This window comes from Callospermophilus lateralis, chromosome 11 (assembly GCF_048772815.1).
Source record: "Callospermophilus lateralis isolate mCalLat2 chromosome 11, mCalLat2.hap1, whole genome shotgun sequence".
In the NCBI taxonomy this organism is placed as follows: domain Eukaryota; kingdom Metazoa; phylum Chordata; class Mammalia; order Rodentia; family Sciuridae; genus Callospermophilus; species Callospermophilus lateralis.
The window spans coordinates 49,104,241-49,129,838 of record NC_135315.1 but is presented as its reverse complement, the minus strand read 5'-3'; the positions used below and the strand labels follow the sequence as shown (position 1 = coordinate 49,129,838).

Genomic DNA, 25,598 nt, shown 5'->3' with positions numbered 1-25,598 from the left:
TCAAAAGACTGATATCAAGGTCAAGTAAAAAAAATTTCTACAGAAATTGAATCTGGTTATGGCAATGTAAAAGCCACCATGTTGATCCTACCAGTCAAGTAGTAGTCACTGTGCTAAGTGCACTACTTAACACTGTCTCTCATGTTCCCCAAAACACAATAAAGCAGAAATGATTTCCAATTTGCAAATGAGGAAAAGAAAACTCAGTATGGTTAAATGTCTGTCCACAGCATAAACAGGTGAGACATAATTCAAACCCTGGTACATCCAAGGTCCAAAGACAGTAAGTAGTCTGCCCACCACACCATGCCACACTTGAAAACAACAATCTAGTTTATAATATCCACAAATTTGCAGACAATTCATAAATTCAGAATGGAAGATTAAATCATCTGAAAACAAGCATCAAACATCTAAAAACAATTCTTGGCAGTTCATGTAACTAAGCAATCACCAAAATATTGAATAACTCATACATGTTTTTTCATCAAACATATGATTAAACTCCTTGAGAGGAAAGGAATATAATTTTCAGATTTTTTTTTTTTAAGCAACAAGTATATTTGTTTCCAAAATAAACATCTCACATACTAAACAGTATGAGAAAGAGCAATTCCGTATGTGGTGAAAACTTTTTTCCACTCAACACATACCCAGAGCCAAGCACCCAACGGCTCTGCATAGTGCACAGTGATGCTTAGGGAAAATGCATCTGCTTTTAAAACTGACTCACTCTAAGGATTTCCCTACCCAATAAATAGCAAAATTTCCCTCTCTACCAGCCAACAAGCTCAACACTCTAATACATGGCTTAGGAGGATATTTATTTAAAAACCTTTGCTCACAAAGCACCATATATTCCACCAACAAGGAGCAACATGGCAAAAACACAGCAGGAATAATATTTTCATAATGCATGAAGAGAAAGCTAAAATGCACATGAGTAAGATGTGGTGAAGCCAAGCACAGTGGCACATGCCTGTAATCCCAGTGACTTAGGAGGCTGAGGCAGGACGATCACAAGTTTGAGGCCAGCCTAGGAAACTTAATAAGGCCCTGTCTCAAAATAAAAATAAAAAAGGGCTAGGATGTAGCTCAGAAGTAGAGCACTTGCCCAGTATGCACAAGGTTTATGGGTTAAATCCACAGCAACACACACAACACACACTGTGGTGAAATCAGTATATCCTGTCTTTGCTGTCCATAGGGAAACAACAAAAAAGTAGCCACAGCAAAGTTCTTCTGTCAAGCCAACTATCACTCTACAAAATTAAACCTTCTCACTTTTTTGTTTTGGTATGGAGGATTGAACCCAGGGGTGCTTAACCACTGAATCACATCCCAACCCTTTTTATTCTTTATTTTGAGAGAGGGTCCTGATGAGTTGCTTGGGGCCTTGCTAAATTGCTGAGGCTACCTCAAACTTTCAACCCTCCCACCTCAGCCTCCTGAGTCACTGGGGATTACAAGCATGTACTACAGTACCTGGTGGCTTTTGACATTTTAAAAAGCTTTCATCTCTCCATAGATTCTCTGTCAAAAATGACCACAGCCAAGTAAAGTTGGGCAGCATCCACTTGGAACATATTAATTAATTAATAAGGATATGTTTAAAAAAAAAAAAAGTCCTATTTTCCCACTTAAAAAGTTAATTCAGGAGCCTAAGGTAGGAGGATCACAAGTTTGAAGCCAGCTTCAGCAACTTAGCAAGGCCCTAATTAACTTAGTGAGACCCTGTCTCTAAAAAAATACAAAAAAGGGCTAGAGGGCTGGGGATGTGGCTCAAGCAGTAGTGCGCTTGCCTGGTGTGCGTGCGGCCCAGGTTCGATCCTCAGCACCGCATACAAACAAAGATGTTGTGTCCACCAAAAACTAAATAAATAAATTCTCTCTCTCTCTCTTTAAAAAAAAAAAATGGGGGGCTAGAGAAGTGTTCAGTGTTAAGCATCTCTGGGTTCAATCCCCAGTACCAAAAAAAAAGTTAATTCAGGACAGGGGCAGTGGTGGAGCACTTGCCAAGCAAGCAAGAGGCCCTGGCTTTGATAACCAGTACTAGGGGAAAAAATAAGGTTAAAATGTTCTGATTGTGGGCTGGGGCTCAGAGGTAGAGCGCTCGTCTAGTTTGCGTGAGGCACTGGGTTCGATCCTCACCACCACATAAAAATAAAATAAAGATATTGCATCCACCTATAACTAAAAAATAAATATTCAAAAAAAATGTTCTGATTGTAATCCTACCATTTCCACATTATCTCACTACTGATAATATAATCAAAATAACATTGCTAGAACAAAACAAATCTTACTCATTTTGCTATGTGAAAGTCTGTGAAAGATAAAACACTGACTCCCCAAAATAAGTTTTTAGGCGGAGGCTGAGACAGGAGGATCATGAGTTCAAAGCCAACTTCAGCAAAGGCAAGGCACTGAACAGTGAGACCCTGTCTCTTTTTTTTTTTTTTTTTTAAAGAGAGAGTGGGAGAGAGAGAGAGAGAGAGAATTTGTGCTGAGGATCGAACCCGGGCTGCACGCACACCAAGCGAGCGCGCTACCGCTTGAGCCACATCCCCAGACCCGAGACCCTGTCTCTAAATAAAATACAAAACAAGGCTGGGGATGTGGCTCAGTGGTTGAGTGCCCCAGAGTTCAAACCCCAGTACAAAAAGAAAAAAAAAAGTTTTTAAGTTTTCCTGGTTTTGGTATTTTTCTTATGTTCATGCTAGGATATAAAAGAAAGACTTTGTATCATAATTTCTGGAGAATGTGATAATGTTGAACAAGTAAATGTATCAAGTAAAAGGTACTTCTCAAAAGCCACCTTTCTAACCTCCCTCCCTCAGGCCCTGTCAGTCCTATGAACAGCCAAACTAACAAGGCCCGAGTAACAGTTCTTCAATCCCTCCTCTTACTCAAATCAAATTCTAAGTCTTGTAGCCTGCAAATACACTCAAGATGCCTTGGGAATTTTTGGAACTGAGTCAGGGAGTCTTCAAAAACCATATGAATAAAAAGAAAACTGCCTGCAAAGAAAAATATGAAATAGATTTCACCTTACCTCTTTGGATTCCTTTATGTAACAAGCTCCAGCCATTCTTGTCTACCATGTCCACATCAGCTTTATGACTAACCAGCGTGGTAGCAATACTCTCTAGTCGTCGTGAAAGGGCTAGATCTAATGCAAGATCTCCATTATGATCCACTTCATTCAGCTTCCCAGGGAGCTGCACAGAAAAGTTTGTAAATCAGCACTCAGATGGTATAATTTAATATATTTTAACTTCTCCCACCTGGATCCCTAAATATCATCTCTTAGACCAATGTCAAATTTTGGTGCTATGACATGGCTTACTTCCAAATTCAATTCATTCATAAACACCTACCAGGCCTCCTCAAGGCACATGCTTACAGAGAGCAGAGAACTAAAAAGATTATAGAACAGACATAAACAGTACCGAGGACAATTAAGGACCGTGGCAGAAAAGCAGACAGTTCATTAGGGCACAAGTGCCAATGGCAGAGTTCAGAGAACTTCACAGAAAAGAGCTATCATTTTCATGAAAGGCTATGGCTTAATTCTTCCCAGCAGTTTAATGTTTCTTCACACACTGAATACCCAAGATAAAATGTTTCATTCCCATCTGTCAAAAGCCACTGATTTTTATTAAGGTAGCGTGGCAGGCAGTGGTAGGCAGAATAACAGCTCCCCAAAGATTTCTATGTCTAATCCCAGAACTCTGTGAATGTACACCTTACATGGCAAAAAGCCCTCTGCAGATGTGATTAAGGTTAAAGGCCTTGTGATGAGGAGAGTATCCTGGGCTATCCAGGAAGGCCCAATCTTTCTAATCACATGAGTTCTTAAAAGTAAAAGAGGGAAGCAGAGGAGTTAGAGAAATGCAACATTAGAAGGACATGATCTGCCACTGCTGGCTTAAAAGATAGAGACGGGATCCACAAATTGAGGAATGTGGTAGCACCCTTCTCTGGGAATAGCCAACAGCTAACAGCCAACAAGAATGTATGTGTGGTTATTGCGGGGGAGGGGGGGGTGTTGGGGTTGTGGCTTAGAGGTAAGAACACTTGTCGAGCATGTATGAGGCACTGGGTTCGATTCTCAGCACATATAACTAAAATAAAGCTTCATCAACAACAACAAACACAAAGAAGAAGAAAAAGAAAAAAGAAAGAATGAAAGTGGCGATCTTGGTTCTATAACCACAAGAAGCAGAATCTTGCCATTAATGCAAACAAGCAGAAAATGCATTCTCCCCTATAGTTCTGTACAGAAACATAGCCTGCCAATACCTTGATTTTGGTCTGAAGATGCCTGTAATGGATTTTCCATCTCTAAAATCATAAGATCATAAATTTGCATTGTTTTAATATATTAGGTTTGTGATAATTTGTTATAGTAGGGGAAAAAAAAAACAAATTTCAGTACCTGGAAGTTAGATATGGTTACAACAACTACCAAAAAATATGAAAGTGGCTATGGAACTACTCAGGAGACTGAGATTGAAATACTAAGCATGGGGCTGGTGATGTGGCTCAAGCGGTAGCACGCTCGCCTGGCATGCGTGCGGCCCGGGTTCGATCCTCAGCACCACATACAAACAAAGATGTTGTGTCCACCGAGAACTAAAATAAATAAATATTTAAAAATTCTCTCTCTCTCTCTCTCCCCTCTCTCTCTTTAAAAAAAAAAAAGAAAGAAATACTAAGCATGATAGAAAAAAAAAAGGGCTGGGTTGTGGCTCAGTGATGGAATACTCGCCTAGCATGTGTGAAGCCCTGGGTTCGATCCTCAGCACCACATAAAAATAAACAAAATAAAGATATTATGTCCAGCTAAAAAATAAATATTAAAATAAATAAATAAATAAATTTCCTTGAACAAGCTATTAATATGTATATGTATATTAAATGTGTATTAAATATTGTGTGCTACTGGCCCGGAAGGAAGTGAGCAGTACGGTAGGGAAAAACAAGAGCATTACAGCTTTAGAAAAGAGGAAAAAATGGCAAAGCAGCTACAGTACCTGTGAATCCATTTCAATCAGATAAAGGAAGACCACATCTTCTCTCTCCACTTTGATAGCTTTGTGTAATGGGTACTCTGTCTTGGATTTGATCATTTTGTATAACAACTGAGCACCCATACTGCTAAAGTCCTCCTTTCGTAAGTCATCCTAGGGATTAAAAACACAATGAATAGCAAAACAAAGAGTTAACAGTAATGACAACTGTCACTTAGTCTGTGTGTCAGGCCCTACTTTAGAGTTTAACATGTCCCAACTAATTCAATTCTCACAAAAACCCCATGAGATAGTACTATTGTCATTTGCATTTTACAGATGAAAAAAGTAGAGCATAAAGAGGCTGAATAATGCCAGGCATAGTGGCACACACCAATAGTCCCAGCAACTTTTGAGGCTAAGGCAGGAGGATCGCAAGTTGGAAGCCAGCCTAGATAACTTAGCAAAACACTGTCTCAAAAAATAAATAAGGTTGGAGATGTAGCTCAGAGGTAAAGCACCCCTGGGTACAATCCCCAGTAATACAAAACAAAACGAAACAAAAGAAGTGAAATAACTTGTGCACAATTAGACTGGGAGTAAATGGCTAATAAGCCAGTATCTGGAATCAATAGGCCCACTTCTCACACCTGTACTCTTTACCACAGTACTACTATCTCTCTCAAGATGGTAAAGCATATAAAGTGATGTAATATGGGAAAATGGTTGGACCTCATTCATTCCATTAGCAGAACCCTGAATAGACCTAGATCTCTCAAATTTTTCTGTATCCTATCCTTACAAAGGCTTAATTTGTTCAGTTTTTACTTGTACTTTACAAGCTACTACCATGTTTCCAATAAATCTTTACCTCCCCCTCAAAAAAAAAAAAAAAAAAAAAAGGTGGTAAAGCATAAGCCAGGGGCTAGGGATATAGCTCAGTTGGTAGAGCACTTGACTCACATGCACAAGGCCTGGGTTCAATCCCCAGCACCACAAAAAATAAAAAAGTACATGCTTACAATGTATTTATTTATTTATACACACATACACACACACACACACACACACACACACACACACACACACACTGCTGATATCCCCCAAGAACCAAGGCAAGTAGAAGCCCTCCCAATGAGAATAGTTCCCACCTCACTAAGCCTACAAAGATGGCAATTACAGAATCAATCAGAACTTTCACAAACAGTTCACCCATTGAGTCATGGCTTGCCTCCACTACTGCCTGCGAGGCAAGCACTCTACCAACTAAGCTATATCCCCAGCCCCCTATTAAAAGACAGTTCTTTTAGACACCTTTTCTGAAGTATTAAGACTCTTCCCAACATGTTGTTGCATACCAAGCAATGCACAGAAACTAGTTTACAAAACATAGCCCTGGCATTTTAAAAATGCAAAATGACAACAAAGGCATGTAAAAATGTCTCCAATTATGTATAATTACAATGCAACAATAAAGAACGAAAAATTAAAATACATTTAATAATGTCTCCACCTGATGGAGAAAGCAAGGGAACACTCTGAAATGGTGCTGCGGAGTGGAACTTGGGGCCTGCTGGTCCCACAGTGGCATTCTGCTCCTGCAGTTTGGTCACTGCTTCCACAGAATGAGGGCAAAGGCAAGTGAACTTTCCAAGTCTGTTTCTGAACTTGAACTACCTTCTAGTCTGAAATCACAGAACTATCAGACTTTCAAAACTGAAAAGAGTCTCACAAAATCATCAAATCCAACTACTTATCCTTCAATATTGTAATACGAGAAAACTAGGTGCCACAGAAGCAACTGTTCTCACAATCAGGTCCCTTGCCTGGGTATTCTGACTGGCAGTGGGAACACACTGTCCATACCTCTCAATCTCTCACTCACCCAATGACTGGCAATAATCTCGGCACAGTAGTTCATCAGTGTGCTGGCATTCAATTCCTCTGCAGTCTGATAGAAGCGAATACAGTTCCTAACATTCACCAGGGACATAACACCCTTTTCACATCTGTAAGAGAACATTAATGATGAACAGTGTTAACAGGAAAAATACTGTCACAAATGAACAAATCAAAGCATAATCTGTGTACTGGTTGGCTATATGTAACACCACTAATGTACAAAGTTAAACAATGTAGGCTGAGGATAAAGCTCTGTTGGTAGAGTGCTTCCCTTGCATGCACAAGGTCCTGGGTTCAATCCCTAGCGTCACAAAAAAAAAAAAAAAAAAAAAAAAATTAAATGTAATTATAAATAAATTATAGACAGGCTCCCATATTTCCATAGTACTAGAATTTCATTACAGTATTATTTTGCTCAGTTCTGGTCAGAATCAAACTGCATATAAACTTGTTAATGAGCAAAAATACCTCAAATGCCTTAAAAGTAATCACATAAAACTCGATGGTCAGATACACAGATAATTTTAAAATCAGACACAATAATATGAGACACATCTGTAGTTCCAAACATCAAAGCTTCATTATGTGGACATTATGACTTAAAAATTATTTCAAATGATGCTCTATGCCTCAATAAAATAAAGTCTCCTTAAAAGAGCTCCCAAAAGATGAATCTGTATGATATATGAATAATAACTCAATAAAACTACATTTTAAAAGCCCTCCCAAAATATCTATAATATATAGATACAATTAAAGAGTCAGGCCATAGAACACCAGGGTTGAGAAAAAGAGGCCACAAAGGATGTCCCCCATAAAACCAGGTAACAAGACTCCTTTCGAATCACTAATAAGAGAACATCAACTTCATCAGGAAAGAGAGAGCTATATAGAGGAAAACAAGCCTCTGATGGAGCACATCCTAACCTAGAAGGCATGGCACTGGAAAGTCCAGGGTAACCTCTACCTCATAATTCCTGGAAACCTGAGCAAGTCTCCCTAAGAACTAGGCCTATGAGGAAAAGAAGTCATGGCATGGTCCTTCGTCTCCCTTGTCTACACATCACCCTACAAATCAGATTTACCTCCAAGAGCAAACTCAGAGGCTTGTATAGTACGGTGGCAGGAGTATTCCCTGAAATTTCACCACTGCTTCTCCTAGCCCATATCCACCACCTAAACTCTTTTCTCATCAGAAAAGCCAAATGTAGTGGAGAGAGCAAAATGAACTATAAGGAAAGAAAGAGCTGGGTTGAGAGCCACTGGAAAAAAATTTTTTTTTCCCCTTATACTGGGAATTAAACCCAGGGGTACTCTACCACTGAACTACATTCCCAGCCCTCTTATTTTTGGAGACAGGAACTCGCTAAGTAGCCCAGGCTGGCCTCAAACTTGCAGTCCTCCTATCTCAGCTTCCTAAGTAGCTGCCTCCAGGCTTAGCAAGATTCTCTGAATTTTAGGGCCAAATTACTTGAGTTCTTGTTTACTTCTCTGTAAAATAAGGATGATATTCTACTTCAGAGGTTTGCGGAATCTTGTGTCTTTCAAGATGAAAGAATACTAGATCTACTCAGTATAGTTTGAGGTGCACAGCAGGTATACTCATACTATAAATAACTGGCTAACAGATAATTTACAATCTCAATAGGTGAGCTTTAGATTACAGAAGTAGAGAAAGAAGCTGGGGGCAATGGCTCACACCTATAATCCCAGCTACTCGAGAAGCTGAGGGAAGAGAATCACAAGTTCAAGGACAGCCTGAGACTTAGTGAGACTGTGCCTTAAAATTAAAAAACAAAAAACTCCACGTGACCATGGGAAAAGAAAGGAAAAAGGTTGTGAGAAGAACCTGGGAAGAACGAAGAACCAACTTTCAAACCTCTCTAATAAAACCTGAGGTCCAGAGCAACAATATAGTCTTAGAATCATTTCTCCATCTAGCTATATATGCAGGCACCTACTTTACAAACTAAGACCTGGGCTTCAGTGCTATCTTCAACTAACTTATTGACCTGGTGTAAATAAGCACCTCTCCCAAGGTGTTTTTTGTTTTGTTTTGTTTTAAATCCAATTCAAATCATTATCTAAAAAGGTTACTATGATAGCAAGAATTCCATATGGTACTGTTCCATTCAACAGCATCATATTTCTAAACCTCAATTTTTGTACCACTGGCTTCCCCAAACTCATACCATACCACAGCAAAGTCATTCTGACCTCAGCTATGAAATCAAGGCATTCAAGTAGAAAATTTCCCTTTACAGACAGATGAAAACTTTTTCTACTTTTACAATGACAGATGTTCAGGAGCTTGCCATCCTAACACCAGGAAGCCTACCACAGAATAATCTCACAGTGGTTAGGATTCATACCCACAGAACACTTTACGAAGCATTTGTACAAATGCAGACAATCTCAAAATTCCATTTTCTTCCTTTTTACTGTCAAATGACAGGACTCAAACATGTTTCATGAAGACAAGACTTTTATTAAAACTGGCAGATTCCTCATTTTTACTAATTCTAGGAGCCTCAGAATGCTATTTATCATTGGGGTAGCCTATAAATAGTTAACTGACATTTATTTACACAACCAAAGAACATGTGACCTCACTTTATCTCTCTTCTCTTTTAAAAGTAGCAGCATAGGCTTTCTTCTGAAGGAAAAATGCTTTCAATTTTATAAGCAAAAATCATATAGATACATAAAAACAATCAACCTAGTTTTTAAAGTACAAATCAAGCACCACACAAACTCATGTCTTTTTTTTAATGAGTCTTGTATGTATGTGAGAAACAAAAGAACTGTTTTTTTTTTTGTTTTGTTTTTTAAAGAGAGAGTGGGAGAGAGAGAGAGAGAGAATTTTTTAATATTTATTTTTTAGTTCTTGGCGGACACAACATCTTTGTTTGTATGTGGTGCTGAGGATCGAACCCAGGCCGCAGGCATACCAGGCGAGCGCACTACCGCTTGAGCCACATCCCCAACCCCCACAAAAGAACTGTTGAAAGTAAAACAACAAAAGGTGAACAGTGTTGGAATTAGAGAGGACTGTTTTTTCTTTGTATGAGTCTGTATTTTCCAAATACCATACACTGAATGTGTAGTGTGCTTTTAAGTGAAAAAAAAATTGTACTATTAACTTTTTTCATACACATTCTTATTTTTAATAAAAGCATTTTCTTGCTAATTAAAAACAATTCTTCTTCATCAAATTGATGATAGTATTGTAAAACCACCAAGATTACAAATGAGCAACACCTGCTTCATGTTGAACTGCACACATTTGTCTGAGCCCTTTCACTTACTTATCTCAAACGTGTTATTTCTCCTGCTGACATGTGTGACCCTTTAAAGAGTCAATATATGAATCCACTCCTGATCTCTTCCATCCCAGCTCTTAAAGAAAGCCATGATAGAACAATTTAATACCCATATCCAACATTACAAATCTGAGCACCTGGTAATGTTGCTAGTTATGAAACCTAATCAGTCAATAAACAACAAACATTTTAATTAAAGAATCTATTACACAGATTACAATTCTCTAAACCAACCCAAGGGCATTTTTATTAAAGCAATTTAATTTGTAAGCAAGTCTGACATGGTCAATGAGAGAAAGCTCAGGAAATCTGGAAAAAATAATAATAATATAAATCACAATCTAATTAAAATAAGTCTCACTTTACTCTCAGATGGTTCAAAAACAAACAAAAGTTAATTGCAAGGCTTTAACAATAAAATTAGCTTTGCTATTAAGCCAATACTACTTTGCTTATAACCTAATCCTATTGATCTTGGACCTGTTTTTGTTGTTGTTTTATTGGATTCAGATATTAAAATACACTCAAGCCAATATCAATTACAGAAGAGTTAGAAGTAAGCTGTTTACTGATTTGCAAGAAGCACAGGGGGGCAATCCCAGGGGGAACATCAGCTCCATAGTGAAAACAGAGCAAGCAGCTCTAAGCAGCAAAGTCTCTCTTGGTTCTCTTATGTGAGAGCAACACAGCAACAGGTGGAGCATCACTTGATGGCTGAACCCAGTCCATCATCACCCAGGAGAAAAGCCATTTCTTCATGTACCCAAGAGAATATAAAAGATCACTGAGTGTTATAAAAACATATTCCATATAAAAAGATATTGCAAGGGCCACATCTCCAACTGATGCTCAAGGGCATTCTCCTGACATCATTTAGGGAGCACTTATTTTTTTATTTTCTAAAAATGCCAACTTGGGAGAGCAAGAGATAAGATATAAGATATATAGCCTGCTATCTCCTTGGGACCTAAAAGGCAAATAACTTAAATTTAGAAACACTAGCTATAAAACTTACTGAACCACACTCTCTTGTATTAATTTAGGCATTGGTATGCTTCCAAAAGTAAAAAGTATATGATCAAGTAAAAGTACATTCATCTCACTAGATGTATCAGAAGGTAGAATAAAATGTCAAAGAAAATAGAATGGGATGGAAAGTTGAGAATTTGAATACTGTACAATAATATTTCATATTCAAAGTATCTGTTTACATAATTATGTAATCTCAGCTAACAGACCACAGGGGAAAAAAAAAAAAAGAATACCTAAAAGTTTTGGCAAAAAGTAAGCTTGCAAAATAATACAAAACAAGGGAGATACCAGATTTTCTCCCCACCAACACCATTAAAAGAACACCTTGCAAAAGTTATTTACATTAGCAGGAGAAGCTGTTTTCCCAGAGCTTGGAATAATTAAAGCTCAGTCATCACCATCTGAGGTGCTTGAATATATCTGCTGTGACTTGCCTCTCCCTAAGGAGCTGTAGCTGAAACCGATTTGCTAGTTTCATCAATTCAGTCAGGAACACATCATCCTCTCTGAACTCCAGCTCATCTGTGTAGATCCAGCGAAGCATTGTCATTGTCACCTCAGGATTAGCATCTGGTTAAAGAAAGAAAGTAGAAAAACTGAAAAAGCACTGAATGAAACACTTAGGCCTTCTTGAGGAACACCTTTTTACTAAAAAAAAAAAAAAATATGGGACACCCAACTCAAAGCAATACTGAGTCATTAAAAATGGCAACAAAGCACGAGGCATGGTGGTGCACACTGTAATCCCATCGGCTTGGGAGGCTGAGACAGGAGGATCACAATTTCAAAGCCAGCCTCAGTAATGGTGAGGCGCTAACCAACTCCATGAGAGCCTGTCTCTAAATAAAATACAAAATAGAGTTGGGGATGCGGCTCAGTGGTCCAGTACCCCTGAGTTCAATCCCTGGTACCCCCTCCCCCAAAAAATAAATAAATAAATGGCAACAAAGCAGTCTGGGCAACATCCAACTCCAGGAAAATGAAAGTTTTACATAGGATTATGGTTAGGGAAATGAAACCACAAAAATTACAGATCAAATCACCTAGGGACAATATCTGAAACATAAGGCAAAAGTTACCATTCTAATAAAATGATTTTACAAATAAAAATGGAAAGACAGGCACTCAATGAAAAAATGAAAAATGGATATCAACAGGTAATGCGCAGAAAGATAAGCCAAAAATTACTAATACATTATTATTATAAATAACCACATGCAAATTTACAGTATCTTTTCTCAAGACTAGCAGATTTAAGAAATAAACAAACTTTCCCACAGCAATTATACACACATAATTATCCTAAGAACACAACTGGGCAAATATGGCAAAATACAATACTAAGAAACTCAGCACGGTGTTGCTTTTAATTACAAAAAACTGGAACAAAAATCTTAAAAGTACAAGAGAGAACTGATTAAATAAAGAATAAAATATATGCAGTGGAAAAAATCTGCAGCAATTAAAAATCCATATCTACAATATGAAAAGTTATTAACTTTAGCAGGTAAAAATAGGCTAAAATATATTATAAAACAATATTTCATTTTTGTTAGACATATTCATGGTTCATATATATATGTACCCATGTGTTTATGTGTTATATAACTACACATACTATATACACATGCAGTTTTGTCTATCTAAAGATAGAAGGATATGGGCTGGGGTTGTGGCTCAGTGGCAGAGCACTTGCCTAGCATGTGTGAGGCACTGGGTTTGATTCTCAGCACCACATATCAATAAATAAAATAAATGTCATTGACAACTAAAAAAAAAAAGATAGAAGGATACATATTAAAATATTAAACCAGGCATAATTAATAACTAATTTTATTTTATCTTTACTCTTGAACATTACTTGTAAAATTTTTTTAAAGTTAAAATAAAAACTGGGGGCTGGGGATGTGGCTCAAGCGGTAGCACGCTCGCCTGGCATGCGTGTGGCCCGGGTTCGATCCTCAGCACCACATACAGACAAAGATGTTGTGTCCGCCAAAAACTAAAAAAATAAAAATTTAAAAAAAAAATCTGTCTCTCTCTCTCATATCTCTCTCTTTAAAAAAAAAAAAAAAAACTATACAGCAATTTGGAAGAACTGCTTGAGACAAATTGTGGCATAAAATATCTAAACTATTATTTCAACTAAAACCAACTTTTGATTAGTCAAAATAAGTCTAATGATGAGAATGATGTTCAAAGGACCACTTGAAGCTGGGTGTGCTATAGTACACCTGTAATCCCATCGACTCGGAAGGATGAGGCAGGAGGATTGAAAGTTCAGGGCCAGCCTCAGCAACTTAGGCCCTAAGCAACTTAGTAAGACCTTGTCTCAAAATAAAAATTTAAAATTTAAAAGGGCTAGAGATTTGACTTAGCACCCCTGAGTTCAATCCCTAGTACCAAGGGAAAAAAAAAAAAAGGACCATTTGAAATCATGGTCTTTATCAGTGGTTCTCAAAGTGTAGTCCTGGGCTGCCAGAATCAGCATCATGGAGGAGGAACTTGTTATAAAGTCCAAATCTCAGGCCTACACCAAACCTCAAAATCTGAAGATGGGACAAGCATTTGTGACTAAGTCCTCTATGTTATCCTGACCTTCACGAAACTTTAACAAATGTGCCAGTAAAGTAGAGCATCTCTGTCATCCCGGTTCCTTGGAAATTTCGACAGAAGGACTGCAAGTAGAGCCCAGCTTGAGCAGTTTGACAAGACCCTGTCTCAAACGTAGAAAAAAAAAGGGTTGCGGGTATAACTCAGTGGTACAGCCTAACATGCTCAAGGCCCTGGGTTCAATCCCCAGTACTGAAGGGGAGGGGAAAAAAAAAAACTAAAGAAAGAAAAAGAAAAACTCTTAATTATTTATAAGAAGTATATTAAGAGCCAATAACATTTTATTAATAATAAAGCAATAGTTCATTAGCTCTGATTACATACAGTGGTGAGGAAAGATCTAAAGAGAGTAATGTCGAATGGAAATTGAAGACCTCTGATTTATGTGAATCAGGTAAAATTTACCATCACCTGAAATGATCAGGCATTACAAGAAAAAAAAAAATGAATAGTGAGGAGAAAAAGTGAAATACCTGTCATTATGTTAAAGTTTGATTCTTTTTTTCTCTTCTTTGGTAATATAGTAACAGCATTTTAAAAATGTTTTAAGGGGAAACATTTTAAAATTAAACAGAAAGATTCATTTTAAAAATTTACTTAAGAACAGGTACTTCAACTAAGGTTTAGGGATTTCTTTGGGATTTTTTTTTTTTTTTTTTTTTTGGTGGTGCTGGGGATTGAACCCAGGGCCTTGCACTACATCTCTACTCCTTTTATTTTATGTTGAGACACGGTCTTGTTAACTTGCTCAGGCGGGCCTTGAATTTATAATCCTCCTGCCTCAGTCTCCTGAAAAACTAGAATTATAGGTGTACACCACCACACTGTAAACTAGATTTAATACTTATATCATCTTAATAAAAAAAGAAAAAAAAAAGGTGGGTCATGCAACTGTCCAGAGTTGCTCCAAATGTGAAAACACAAACTATTCCTCTCATATAGCCTTATTTTGGAAAGACAGCTTATTATTATCTGATAACAGAATTATCACTACCACTGCCTGTGGGAGGCCATCCTCAAACATGATTTGAGTTACCTCCCTGGCTGGGTGAGAGGTGCTTGGACGCAGCGGTGTTAAAGCCATCATCCCACAACCCTGATCCAGATACGAGGGCTTGTCCGTGCAGAAGCATGCCTGGTCATTGACCTGAAGACCCAATCGCTAGCCCTGACCTTGGGATGCTGCCCCTCTTAACCTTCACTGGATGGGATTTTCCCTTGAATTTTTTGTTCCTCCAATAAAAGCTCACTCCCTGGCGTGTGCGCACGCACACACGTTTTTTCTCTCTCTCTCTTTCTCTCTCTGGCCTCTTCTGTAAACCTCGCCACCCTACCACATTAGGTAGCTGGAGGCGGGAGCTAGGAGAAGCCTTCTAGGAGCTGGGGTTTAAAGGTAAATGAGAGTCTGTCTCTTTAATTAAAACTCACTAGCAATTTCTTATGCATTGAACCTTCTTTTATGAAGCTCATGCTGGTTGGGTGGCAGAACTGCCCCCCAACATCTTTCTTGTAGTAATCTCTCTTTAATTGTATGAAAATTTGGTTGATTTCTTTTAATTGCCAAAATCAGTAAGATTTATTTGTACGACAAACAAACCAAACTTAAATAATGATTAAAAATATATTTTTTAAACCACCTTAAATAGCAATTTCCTGGGGTGCTTTAATATTTCAAGCAAAATGATGTTCAAGTTATTTCTAAGCTTTCTCATTTTGGTCTCTTCCTTTAATCTCCAAAATATATGGAGAATAAATTCATTCTGAGATTCATGCTAAGCAGCCAATAGTATAAAGATGGGCCACAAGGCAGGTGTGTACTTCCAACTGTATTCTTTTAGGCAAACTGAACAGTCTATCGGTTTCCAGCCTACTTACAGGAACAGCTAGTTTAGGAAATAGCCATAAAAGTTAGATGACACTATATACCAGGAGTTCTCTTCTTCTTTTTTCCTTTTTGTACTGGGGAGCCGAACCCAGGGTCACTCTACCACTGAACTACATCTCCAGCCCCTTTTGTTTATTTTGAGATAGGATCTTGCCCAGGCTGGCCTTGAACTTGCAATCCTCCTGCCTCAGCCTCCCAGGTAGACCAGGAGTTCTCTTTAAAGACATCAGTCTTAAGGTTTTGTTTTTGTTTTTAATTTGATTTTAAATGAATATTTTATAAGACATTTTAAAATGTCTTATAAAAGGGAATAAGCTTATCTGTATGCAATTAGCCATTAAATATAGAGTCCTGAATTAATTAATTCTGTTTTTTAAGTCCTCTAATCCATCAAAAGCTGAGAAACGTGTTCTGAATCTTCTTCAAATGAAAAATGGACACAATACCATTATTTCACTTATTTATTTTTATGTGGTGCTAAGGATTGAACCCAGGGCCTCGTGGGTGCGAGGCGAGCGCTCTACCGCTGAGCCACAACCCCAGCCCCCTATTTTTTTTTTAAACTTCCGGTTTAATTAAAATCTGAGTTTCTAAAAAAAAAAAAAAAAAAAATCTGAGTTTCTAACTATTTTCCTTCTCTACATAAAAATTTTTGATTAATAAAATTAAAAATTCTTGGTAGACTGTACCTTTAATCAATAAACACATTTTGGTCCAATGAAAGATATACCCTTATATATAACCTCTTGGAATAAAATTAAACACTAAATCATACTTGTAAATAATCCCAGGGTCAAAAAGAAATACTAACAAGGACAAGAATTTCAGTTTTGTTATGATAGGGTAACAACCTATCCTATTATAACTGATTATGGCTAAAAACTACAGAAAAACAAGTACCCGAGGATTTGAAAAAGTAAAGAAAAGCAAGGTAATTATGAAGAAAAGCAAAATTTAAGAGCAACCACACTGGATGAGTTTCCCAATTCTTTTTTTCACTCTTTTGGCTCTGCCCTGAAGGTGGACTCCAGTAAAGGAGCAGAACTTCCACAGTTACCATAGGAATGGCTAAAATGCCAATAAAAAAACGGTCTTTCTGTCCAACTGAGCCAGGAAAAGGAGCCCCTCAAAACTAAATAACAAGGAAAATTCCAAAGTAAAGATAGCCAGGAAAGGAGATCTTCTAATTTTGTGTATGAATCTGCACTGGTTTGGGGCTCATCTCTGAGCTACTCATGCATGAACAATACAATCCCATCTGGCTTTAAGAATTAAAGGGAGCTGGGCTTGGTGGTGTGTGTCTGTAATCCCAACTACTGAGGACGCAGAAGCAAGGGAGGATCACAAGTTTGAGGTTAGCCTCAGCAGTTTAGCAAGGCTCTAAGCAACTTAGTAAGACTGTGTCAAAATAAAAAGGGTTGGGGACGCAGCTCAATGGTAAAGAATCCCTGGATACATTCCTAGCACTAAAAAAAAAAAAAGAAAAGAAAAAAGAAAGAAAGAAAAAGAAAAAATATCTATATAGCTACCCATAGATGATCACACAGCTCTTTCTGTCTGAATCTAGAGATACAACATTTTTCAGAAGTTTATACAGGACCCAGAGTCCACAAAGCATAACAGAACATATCATGAGATCCAAGATAAGATAAAATCCAAAATTATGACATAGGAATAACAAGGAAAATGTGTCCATTTCTTACATTAAATATAATCGACAAAGCTGGGCACAGTAGTTCACACCTATAAAACCAAGGACTCAGAGGCTGAGGCAGAAGATGGCAAGTTCAAGGTCAGCCTGGGCAATTTAGCCAGACCCTATCGCAAAATAAAAAACTAAATAAATTAAAAGGACTAGGGATATAGCTCAGTAGTGTCCAAGGGAGGGAGAAAGCCAAATCAACAGACGCCAGACCTGAAATGACTCAGTTGTTGAATTTATCTCAGACTTAAGAGCACCCAAATATAACTAAGCTTCAAGCGTTAAAGAAAAGCAAAGTTAAAATGAAAGGATAGGCATTTTTCAGCAAAGAGATGATTAAAAATCCCCAGCACCACATAAAAATAAATAAATAAAATAAAGGTATTGTGTCCAACTATAACTAAAAAATAAATTTTAAAAAATAAATAAATAAAATATTTGAGGTGCAATCAGATTCACACAATGAAAAAGTCAGTATCCTAAACTTTTTAGAATATGAGATAAGCCTGGTACAATGATGCATGCCTGTAATACCAATGACTCAGGAGGCTGAAGCAGGAGTATTCCAAGTTCAAGGCCAGGGTCAGCAACTTAGTGAAACCCTGTCTCAAAATTAAAAATATATAAAGGACTGGGGATATTCAGTGATAGAGCACCCACTGGGTTCAAACCTCAGTACCAAAGAAGGAAAGAGGAAAAGATAAATTAATTACATGATTTAAAAAGAAAAATAAAAGTTGAAAGAATTCCAGAGAAATATTTAATATAGGTAAAAAGAAATTATTGAATTGGCTAAACATAAATCAAAAAGAACAATTAAGAAGTCCAAACCAAATTTGAATAAACCAACACAGACAAATTTAGAAAAATCAAAGACTGGAGAGAAAAACATGAAATCAACATTTAGGATTGAGTAAAGGGATATGAGAACAAATAAATTTTTTTGAGCTCTGAGAGAATGAATCCCTAGACTGGGGCTGAATTGTTGGCAGGAGGCCATAGGCTGTTTTAGTGTCCACATGATGTGAGAGCTAACTTCCCTTAAACAGAACAATCCAAAGGAAAGAGCAAGGAGAAAGACACAATGCTGTTTCCAAACCTGTCTCTGACGTAACATGTTCTCACTTTTATCACATTCTATTCATGAGAAGTGGGTCAGCCTATCTTTAAGAGGGGCATTAGAATCTACTTTTGAAGGGAGGACTATCAAAGAATTTGTGAGCATATTATTTAATTATTGGGGGGGGGGGCTTCAATAGCCAGGGACACTTCACCACTGAGCTACACACCCAGTTTTTTTTGTTTTTGTTTTTGTTTTTTACTTTGAGATAAGGTCTCAACAGATTGCTTAGGGCCTCTCTAAATTGCTGAGGCTGGCCTCAAACTTGCCTCAGCCTCCCAAGTCACTTGGAACAGGAATGCATTACCACGATAGGAATATAAGCATATTTTAAAACTTTCATAGATGTCATCAAAAGAACATAGCAGCAGCAAAAGTTAATGCTGAAATTGAAATTCTTAAGCTAGTAGTCACATAATATTCAACAGATGTCAAGTATTGCTGTATCTCTTGAAAAGTTGAAATAGTACACAAATCCTCCTGAGTTTGCTGCAGTACCTTGGGGTGCCTCAGAACAGTTTGGGAACCTAAACTCATTCCATGTATAATGCAACCTTCTGAGATAGTGTTTCAGTGAATAGCTCTGCTAACCAGAATGAAAAAGAGGAAAGAAAGATGCCTTCTACTCTTTAGAAAGGCTTGACAGGACCCAGAACACATTCCAGGAGAGCTGAATAACTCATATCCTAAGCTCTTATGCCAGGAATCATAAGATCTTTGCTTGAGAAAGCATGCAAGAAACCCTAGCTTCAAAACAGCCATTCTAATGCACTGGAACCTCTCAAGTTAGCTGCTAGTGATAAAATGCTAGAGGGGACTATAAATAATCATTGTGCCTGAAGCAAACTACTTTAACTCAGAAAAACATAAATACAGTACTCTCCTCTGGGCATCAAGATTTGTCATTTTCTCTTGGTCTAAAAGCATATCCTTGCTCCAGGAACAGTATATTTATAAACTTATATATATATTTTAAATATATAATTTTTTATTTTTATTAAGCTATAGTTGTCAAATAACACTACATATATTTATAGTATACAACATGATTTTTTGTTGTTGTTTTGTTTTTCCAATACTGAGGTCCCAATCCAGAGCCTCAGGCATGCTAGTCGATCATGCACTTTACCACTGAGTTACATCCCCAGACCTAATATGATGTGTGTGTACATATAGATATGTGTATGTATATATGTGTGTATATATGTATGCTTTGCAAAATGGTAAAAGCAAGCCAATTAACATCTATCACCTCACAAACTTATATATTGACACTTGATAAAAAGCAAATTTAAAACATAAACTGGAAAAAAAAAAAAAGATAGCCTATTCAATAAATGGTGCTGGGAAAACTGGAAATCCAAATGCAGCACAATGAAATTAAACCTCTCCTCTCACCCTGCACAAAAATCAACTCAAATTGGATCAAAGACTAGAATAGAAACCCTGCATCTAACAGAAGAAAAAGTAGGTCAAATCTTCATCATGTCAGCTTAGGACCTGACTTCTTGAACAAGACTACTAAAGAACAAGAAGTAAGGGGCTGGGGATGTGGCTCAAGCGGTAGCGCGCTCGCCTGGAATGCGTGCGGCCCGGGTTCGATCCTCAGCACCACATACAAACAAAGATGTTGTGTCTGCCGAAAACTAATAAATAAATATTAAAAATAAATAAATAAAGTAAAAGTATTGTGTCCAACTCTAACTAAAAACCAAACAAACAACAACAATAAAATATGACTGGGGATGTGGCTGAGTGGTAAAGTGCCCCTGGATTCAATTCCCAGTACAAAAAAAAAAAAAAAATCAATAAAATTAAAAAAAAAGAACAAGAAGTAAAATCAAGAATCAATAAATGGGCCAGGCATGGTGGCTCCCGCCTAAAATCCCAGCAGCTCCGGAGGCTGAGGCAAGAGGATCACAAATTCAAAGCCCAACCTGGCAATGGCGAGGCACTAAGCAAATAAGTGAGACCCTGTCTCTAAATAAAATACAAACAGAGCTGGGGATGTAGCTCAGTGGTTGAGTGTCCTGGTACCGCCCCCCAAAAAAAAAAAAACTTAGTATATGATATCTGTTGTGTTTTATCAATTCTTTTTTTTTTTTTTTTTTCCTCCCTGTGGTACTAGGGATTGAACCTAGGGGACTCACACAGAGCTACATCCCCATCCCAACTGAAAGCCACATTCCCATTCCAGTCCTTTTTATTTTTGTTTCAAGACAGGGTCTTGCTAAGTTGCCAAGTTTGGCTTCCAACCTGTGATCCTCTTATCTCACTCAGTTTCCCAAGCTGCTAGGATTACAGTATGTAATTTTAGTACACCTAGCTGTACTAAAATTCTTATAATAATCAACAACAGAATTAATAAAAACCTGTCTCAAATAAATTTAAAAAAATTAAAAAGGGCTGGGGATATAGCTTAGTGGTAGAGCACCTGTGGGTTCAATCCCTAGTACTGTTAAAAAAAAAAAAAAAAAAGAATTAAAATAGATTTTGAAGATTTTTTCCCCCTTTCAGGAAATCTCAATAAGACAAAAACTTCAAAAGAAAAATGCTGAGGGGACTGGGGATGTAGTTCAGTGGTAGCGAACTTGCCAGGCATGTGTGAAGCCCTGAGTTCAATCCCTAATACCACATAAACCTAAATAAACAAAATAAAGGCATTATGTCCATCTACAACTAAAAATATTCTTTTAAAAAAATATTAAGCTTAAGAAATTCATTTTTCTAAGAATATAAGCCTCAAGCAAGTAAGAATTTAATTTTATTCACTGTTGTATTGCTAGCACTTTGAAAAAAAACATGCCACTCAACTTTTGTTATATTGGAGTAATTTCAAAGAGGCTGAACATCAATAAATCCATAAAATGATTTTATCAAGTCTGTTAGTGTGGAAAAGCTCAACTTAAAATATAGCTTTTATGCTATTTATATACTTATTTACATGAGCCTGTTTTCAATCTCCTTCAAACTGCTGGGCAGCAATGCCATGTTGGTACTTTTAGGTATCATATAACACAGGCTTCCAAGTGGTTTTAGTTGCTGCAACCCAAGATTTAAGCATTCATACATATCCCAGCAGGATTGCTGGGAAAAACAAACAGAACCATATATCTCTCCCCCATGACACACTTGAAAGATAAATTTTTATAAAGAAAGTAAAGATGCTATAGATTCTATAAGTTATCATTGTAGTTGCCTAAAACCCATTCATTGGTTTTGAAGTAGATCACTCCTGAAAGCAAACCTGATAACAGGATCAATACATGTTTATTATTTACAACAGGAGGAGGGACTTTTCGTTTTGGTTTGGTTTTTGTAGTGCTGGGGATAGAACCCAGGGCTTTGAACATGCTAGGCAAGTACTCTACATCTAAGCTACATCCCCAGCCCTCCAAGAACATTTAATGGTATTAACATTCTCCTTTCCTACACTCTAGAAAACCTGATTCACAGTGAAGAAACCTTGTGACCAGAAAACACCGAGTTAAAGGTAATTTTAAATGTTAAGCACTAAAAAAGTTCAATACAGCTAGTCATAGTTGTGTAGGTCTATCATCCCAGTGACTCGGAAGGCTGAGGAAAGAGGATTCCAAGTTCCAGGACATCACAGCAACTTGGTGAGACCTTGTCTCAAAATATATAAAAAGGGGTAAAGATGTAGCCCAGTGAAAAAGCATCTATAGGTTCAATCCCAAGTAGCACAATTTAAAAATAAAAAATTCAGCATAAAAATTTTAAATCCAATGTTTAAATAAGGCTTTTTATACCTTAATGCAATTTTCTGTGTTCTTATGTAATTATATTTGTTCCAGAAGAGTCATTTTGTTTTTCCACTTATTAATTTTAGTTGCAGTCAATTTCACAACCACAAATAGAATTAAGATTAACATCTAAGCTATCTGAATTACCTATGACAGTATCATAGAAGTCAGATGAGGTTAAAATTAAAAAGTAAGAACATTTCATAGTTCTGCTGCCCAATTACTTTCTAAAACTTTTCAATGCATTTATAATGTCACTGACAACGTAGAAGAGCACCAATTTCTTGATCCTCAAAACAATTAGGATCATTATTTTCCATATACTTACTTTTCTCTCTTCTAGACTTTGTAAACTGTGTTCAAATACTCAAGACCCTATCATAAGACAGGTGCAGTGGCACACACCTGTAATTCTAGCAATTCAGATGCCTGAGGCAGGAGGATCACAAATTTGAAATCAGCCTAGCAACATAACAAAACCCTATATCAATAAAAAATGAAAAAGAGTGGGGATATGACTCAGTGATAGTACATCCCTGGGTTTCATCCCAACTACCAAAAAAAAAGAACCTATCATATATTATACAAAGAATACCCCATGATCTAATGGATTTTAAAACTTACTCATGGCAGGCACAGTGGCACATGCCTGTAATCCCAGCAGTTCAGGAGGCTGAGGAGAGACAATTACAAGTTCAAAGCCAGGCTTAGCAACTTAGTGAGGCCCTAAGCAGCGTGGCAAGACCCTGCCTCTAAATAAAATATAAAAAAGGGCTGGGGGCTTTATAATATAAAAAAGTAGCTTAGTGGTTAAGTGCCCTGAGTTCAATCTGTGGTATCAAAAAAAAAAAAAAAAAAAGTTATTTATAATCAGTTCTATATGAAGTCAGAGGTATGAGGCTAAAAAAGAGTACACTTTAAAAAAACTATATTCTGGGATTACACTCACATGGACTGGTGCCCTTCCAGTAGGGACTGTTTCCCAAGCCATGTTCGCATGTGCACACCTGTATGCATATTTGTGTCTTTTGTGTGCTTACAACTGGACCTCAAGGTAAACCCAAGAAATTATCACAAAGATTTAGAGTTAATTCACAGTAAAGAAGCATGAAATATCAGTTCCCCTAAATCCATGAGATAAATACCTACTTACCCTTTACAACACTGCCCAGGTGTTAACCACTTCTGATACCTTCGTTTTTAATTTTTAATTATTATTATTTTTATTTGTTCTACTTAGTTGTGCATGACAGCAGAATGTATTTTAATTTATCGTACACGAATGCAGTGCAACATTTCAATTCCCTGGTTGTACACGATGTAGACAGACACCATTTGTGCAATCATACATTACCTAGGATAATGATGTCCATCTCATTCCACCATCCTTCCTACCCTCATAACTCCTCCCCACCCTCCCCTTTACCCAATCCAAAGTATCTCAATTCCTCCCATGCTCTGCCCCCCATCATAGATTAGCATCCACTAATCAGAGAAAATATTTGGCCTTTAGTTTTTTGGGGATTCACTTACTTCGCTTAGCATAATATTCTCCAACCCTATGCATTTACCTGTAACTGCCATAATTTTACTCTCTTTTAATGCTGAGTAATGTTCCACTGTGTATATATACCATGGTTTCTTTATGCATTCATCTATTGATGGGTATCTAGGTTGGTTCCACAGTTTAGCTATTGTGAATTCAGTTGCTATAAACATTGGTATGGCTATGTCACTATAGTATGCTGGTTTTAAGTCCTTTGGGTATAGACTGAGGAGTGGGATAGCTGGGTCAAATGGTGTTTCTACTCCCGGTTTTCTGAGGAATCTTCATACTGCTTTCCAAAGTGGTTGCACCAATTTGTAGTCCCACTGGAAATCCATATGTAGCAAAATGAGTGTCATTTTGAAAGTAGATTCTCCATCGCTCATCCTCTTGGGATGGAGACAAGTCATTCCCATTGAACCCTGCCCTAATTGAAAATTCATGAATTAAACTATTATCAATTGCTTCAGTCTGTGGATGTCTTTTCCTATGAGATGAGTCTCTTAAAGGCAGAATATTGTTTGATCTTTTTTTTTTTTTTGATCCTATCTGCCACTCTACATCTTTTAATTGATGAGTTTAAGCCATTAACATTCAGGGTTATTATTGAGACATGGTTCGTATTGCCAGTCATTTTGGTTTATTTTTGGTTTTTAACTTGACTTGGTTTCTCCTTTGAAATTTCCTTTAGTGTAGTTCCTCCCTTTGCTGATCTTCATGTTTTTTTTTTTTTCCTCCTTATGGAATATTTTGCAGAGAATATTCTGTAGTGCAGGCTTTCTTGCTGTAAAATTCTTTTAATTTTTGCTTATCATGGAAGGTTTTTATTTGGTCAACAAATCCGAAGCTTAATTTTGCTGGATATAAGATTCTTGGTTGGCATACATTTTGTTTCAGAGCTTGGTATATGTTGTTCCAGGATCTCCTAGATCTGATGGTCTGGTTTCCCCCTATATGTAATCTGAAACTTTTCTCTTGCGACTTTTAAAATTCTATCCTTATTCTGTGCTAGGCATTTTCATTATAATATACCTTGGTGTAGATCTGTTATAATTTTGTACATTTGTAAGCCTACAAGCCTCTTGTATTTAATTTTCCAATCCATTCTTCATGTTTGGGAAATGTCCTGATATTATTTCATTGAAGAGATTGTGCTTTCCTATGGTTTGTATCTCTGTGCCTTCCTCTATGCCAATAATTCTTAGATTTGGTCTTTTAATGTTGTCCCATAATTCTTCAAGGTTCTGTTCATGGTTTCTCACCATCTTCACTGTGTGGTCAACTTTATTTTCAAGATTATATATTTTGTCCTCATTGCCTTAGGTTCTGTCTTCCAAGGGATCTAGTCTGTTTCTATTGAATTTTTAATTTAGTTTATTGTTTCCTTCATTTCAAGGATTTTTTTTTTCATGAGTTTTCTCTCTCTTTCTTGAAGTAATCTTTTGCTATCTGTATTTCCTCTCATATCTCTTTGTTGGAACTGTCAGCTGTGCCTGTATTTGCTCTCTTAATTCATTCTTTGCTTCTCAGATCATTACATTCTGAACTACTTCTCTGACATTTCACCTACTGTGCTGTCAATGAAATCCAATCTATTATTGGATCAGCTTGGTTTGTTTGGGTCATTTTCCTCCCGTTTCTTCATATTGTTGATGTATCTTCCTCTCTAGCAGTGTGGATTCAAGGGTCGCTCTGC

The 25,598-nt window shown here is 37.1% G+C and overlaps 1 protein-coding gene across 4 annotated transcripts in view; it reads right to left on the bottom strand.

The window, feature by feature from the left end:
• Positions 1–25,598, bottom strand: part of Ankfy1 (ankyrin repeat and FYVE domain containing 1) — a 91,686-nt gene that overhangs the window by 38,551 nt on the left and 27,537 nt on the right. For all 4 annotated transcript variants that reach the window (XM_076870981.1, XM_076870979.1, XM_076870980.1 and 1 more), the window contains 4 exons: positions 11,707–11,842; positions 6,901–7,024; positions 5,040–5,189; positions 3,056–3,221 (listed from right to left, as the gene is read on the bottom strand). In XM_076870981.1, coding sequence (XP_076727096.1) covers positions 3,056–3,221; positions 5,040–5,189; positions 6,901–7,024; positions 11,707–11,842 — 576 coding nt within the window. The remainder of the gene's footprint in view (positions 1–3,055; positions 3,222–5,039; positions 5,190–6,900; positions 7,025–11,706; positions 11,843–25,598) is intronic.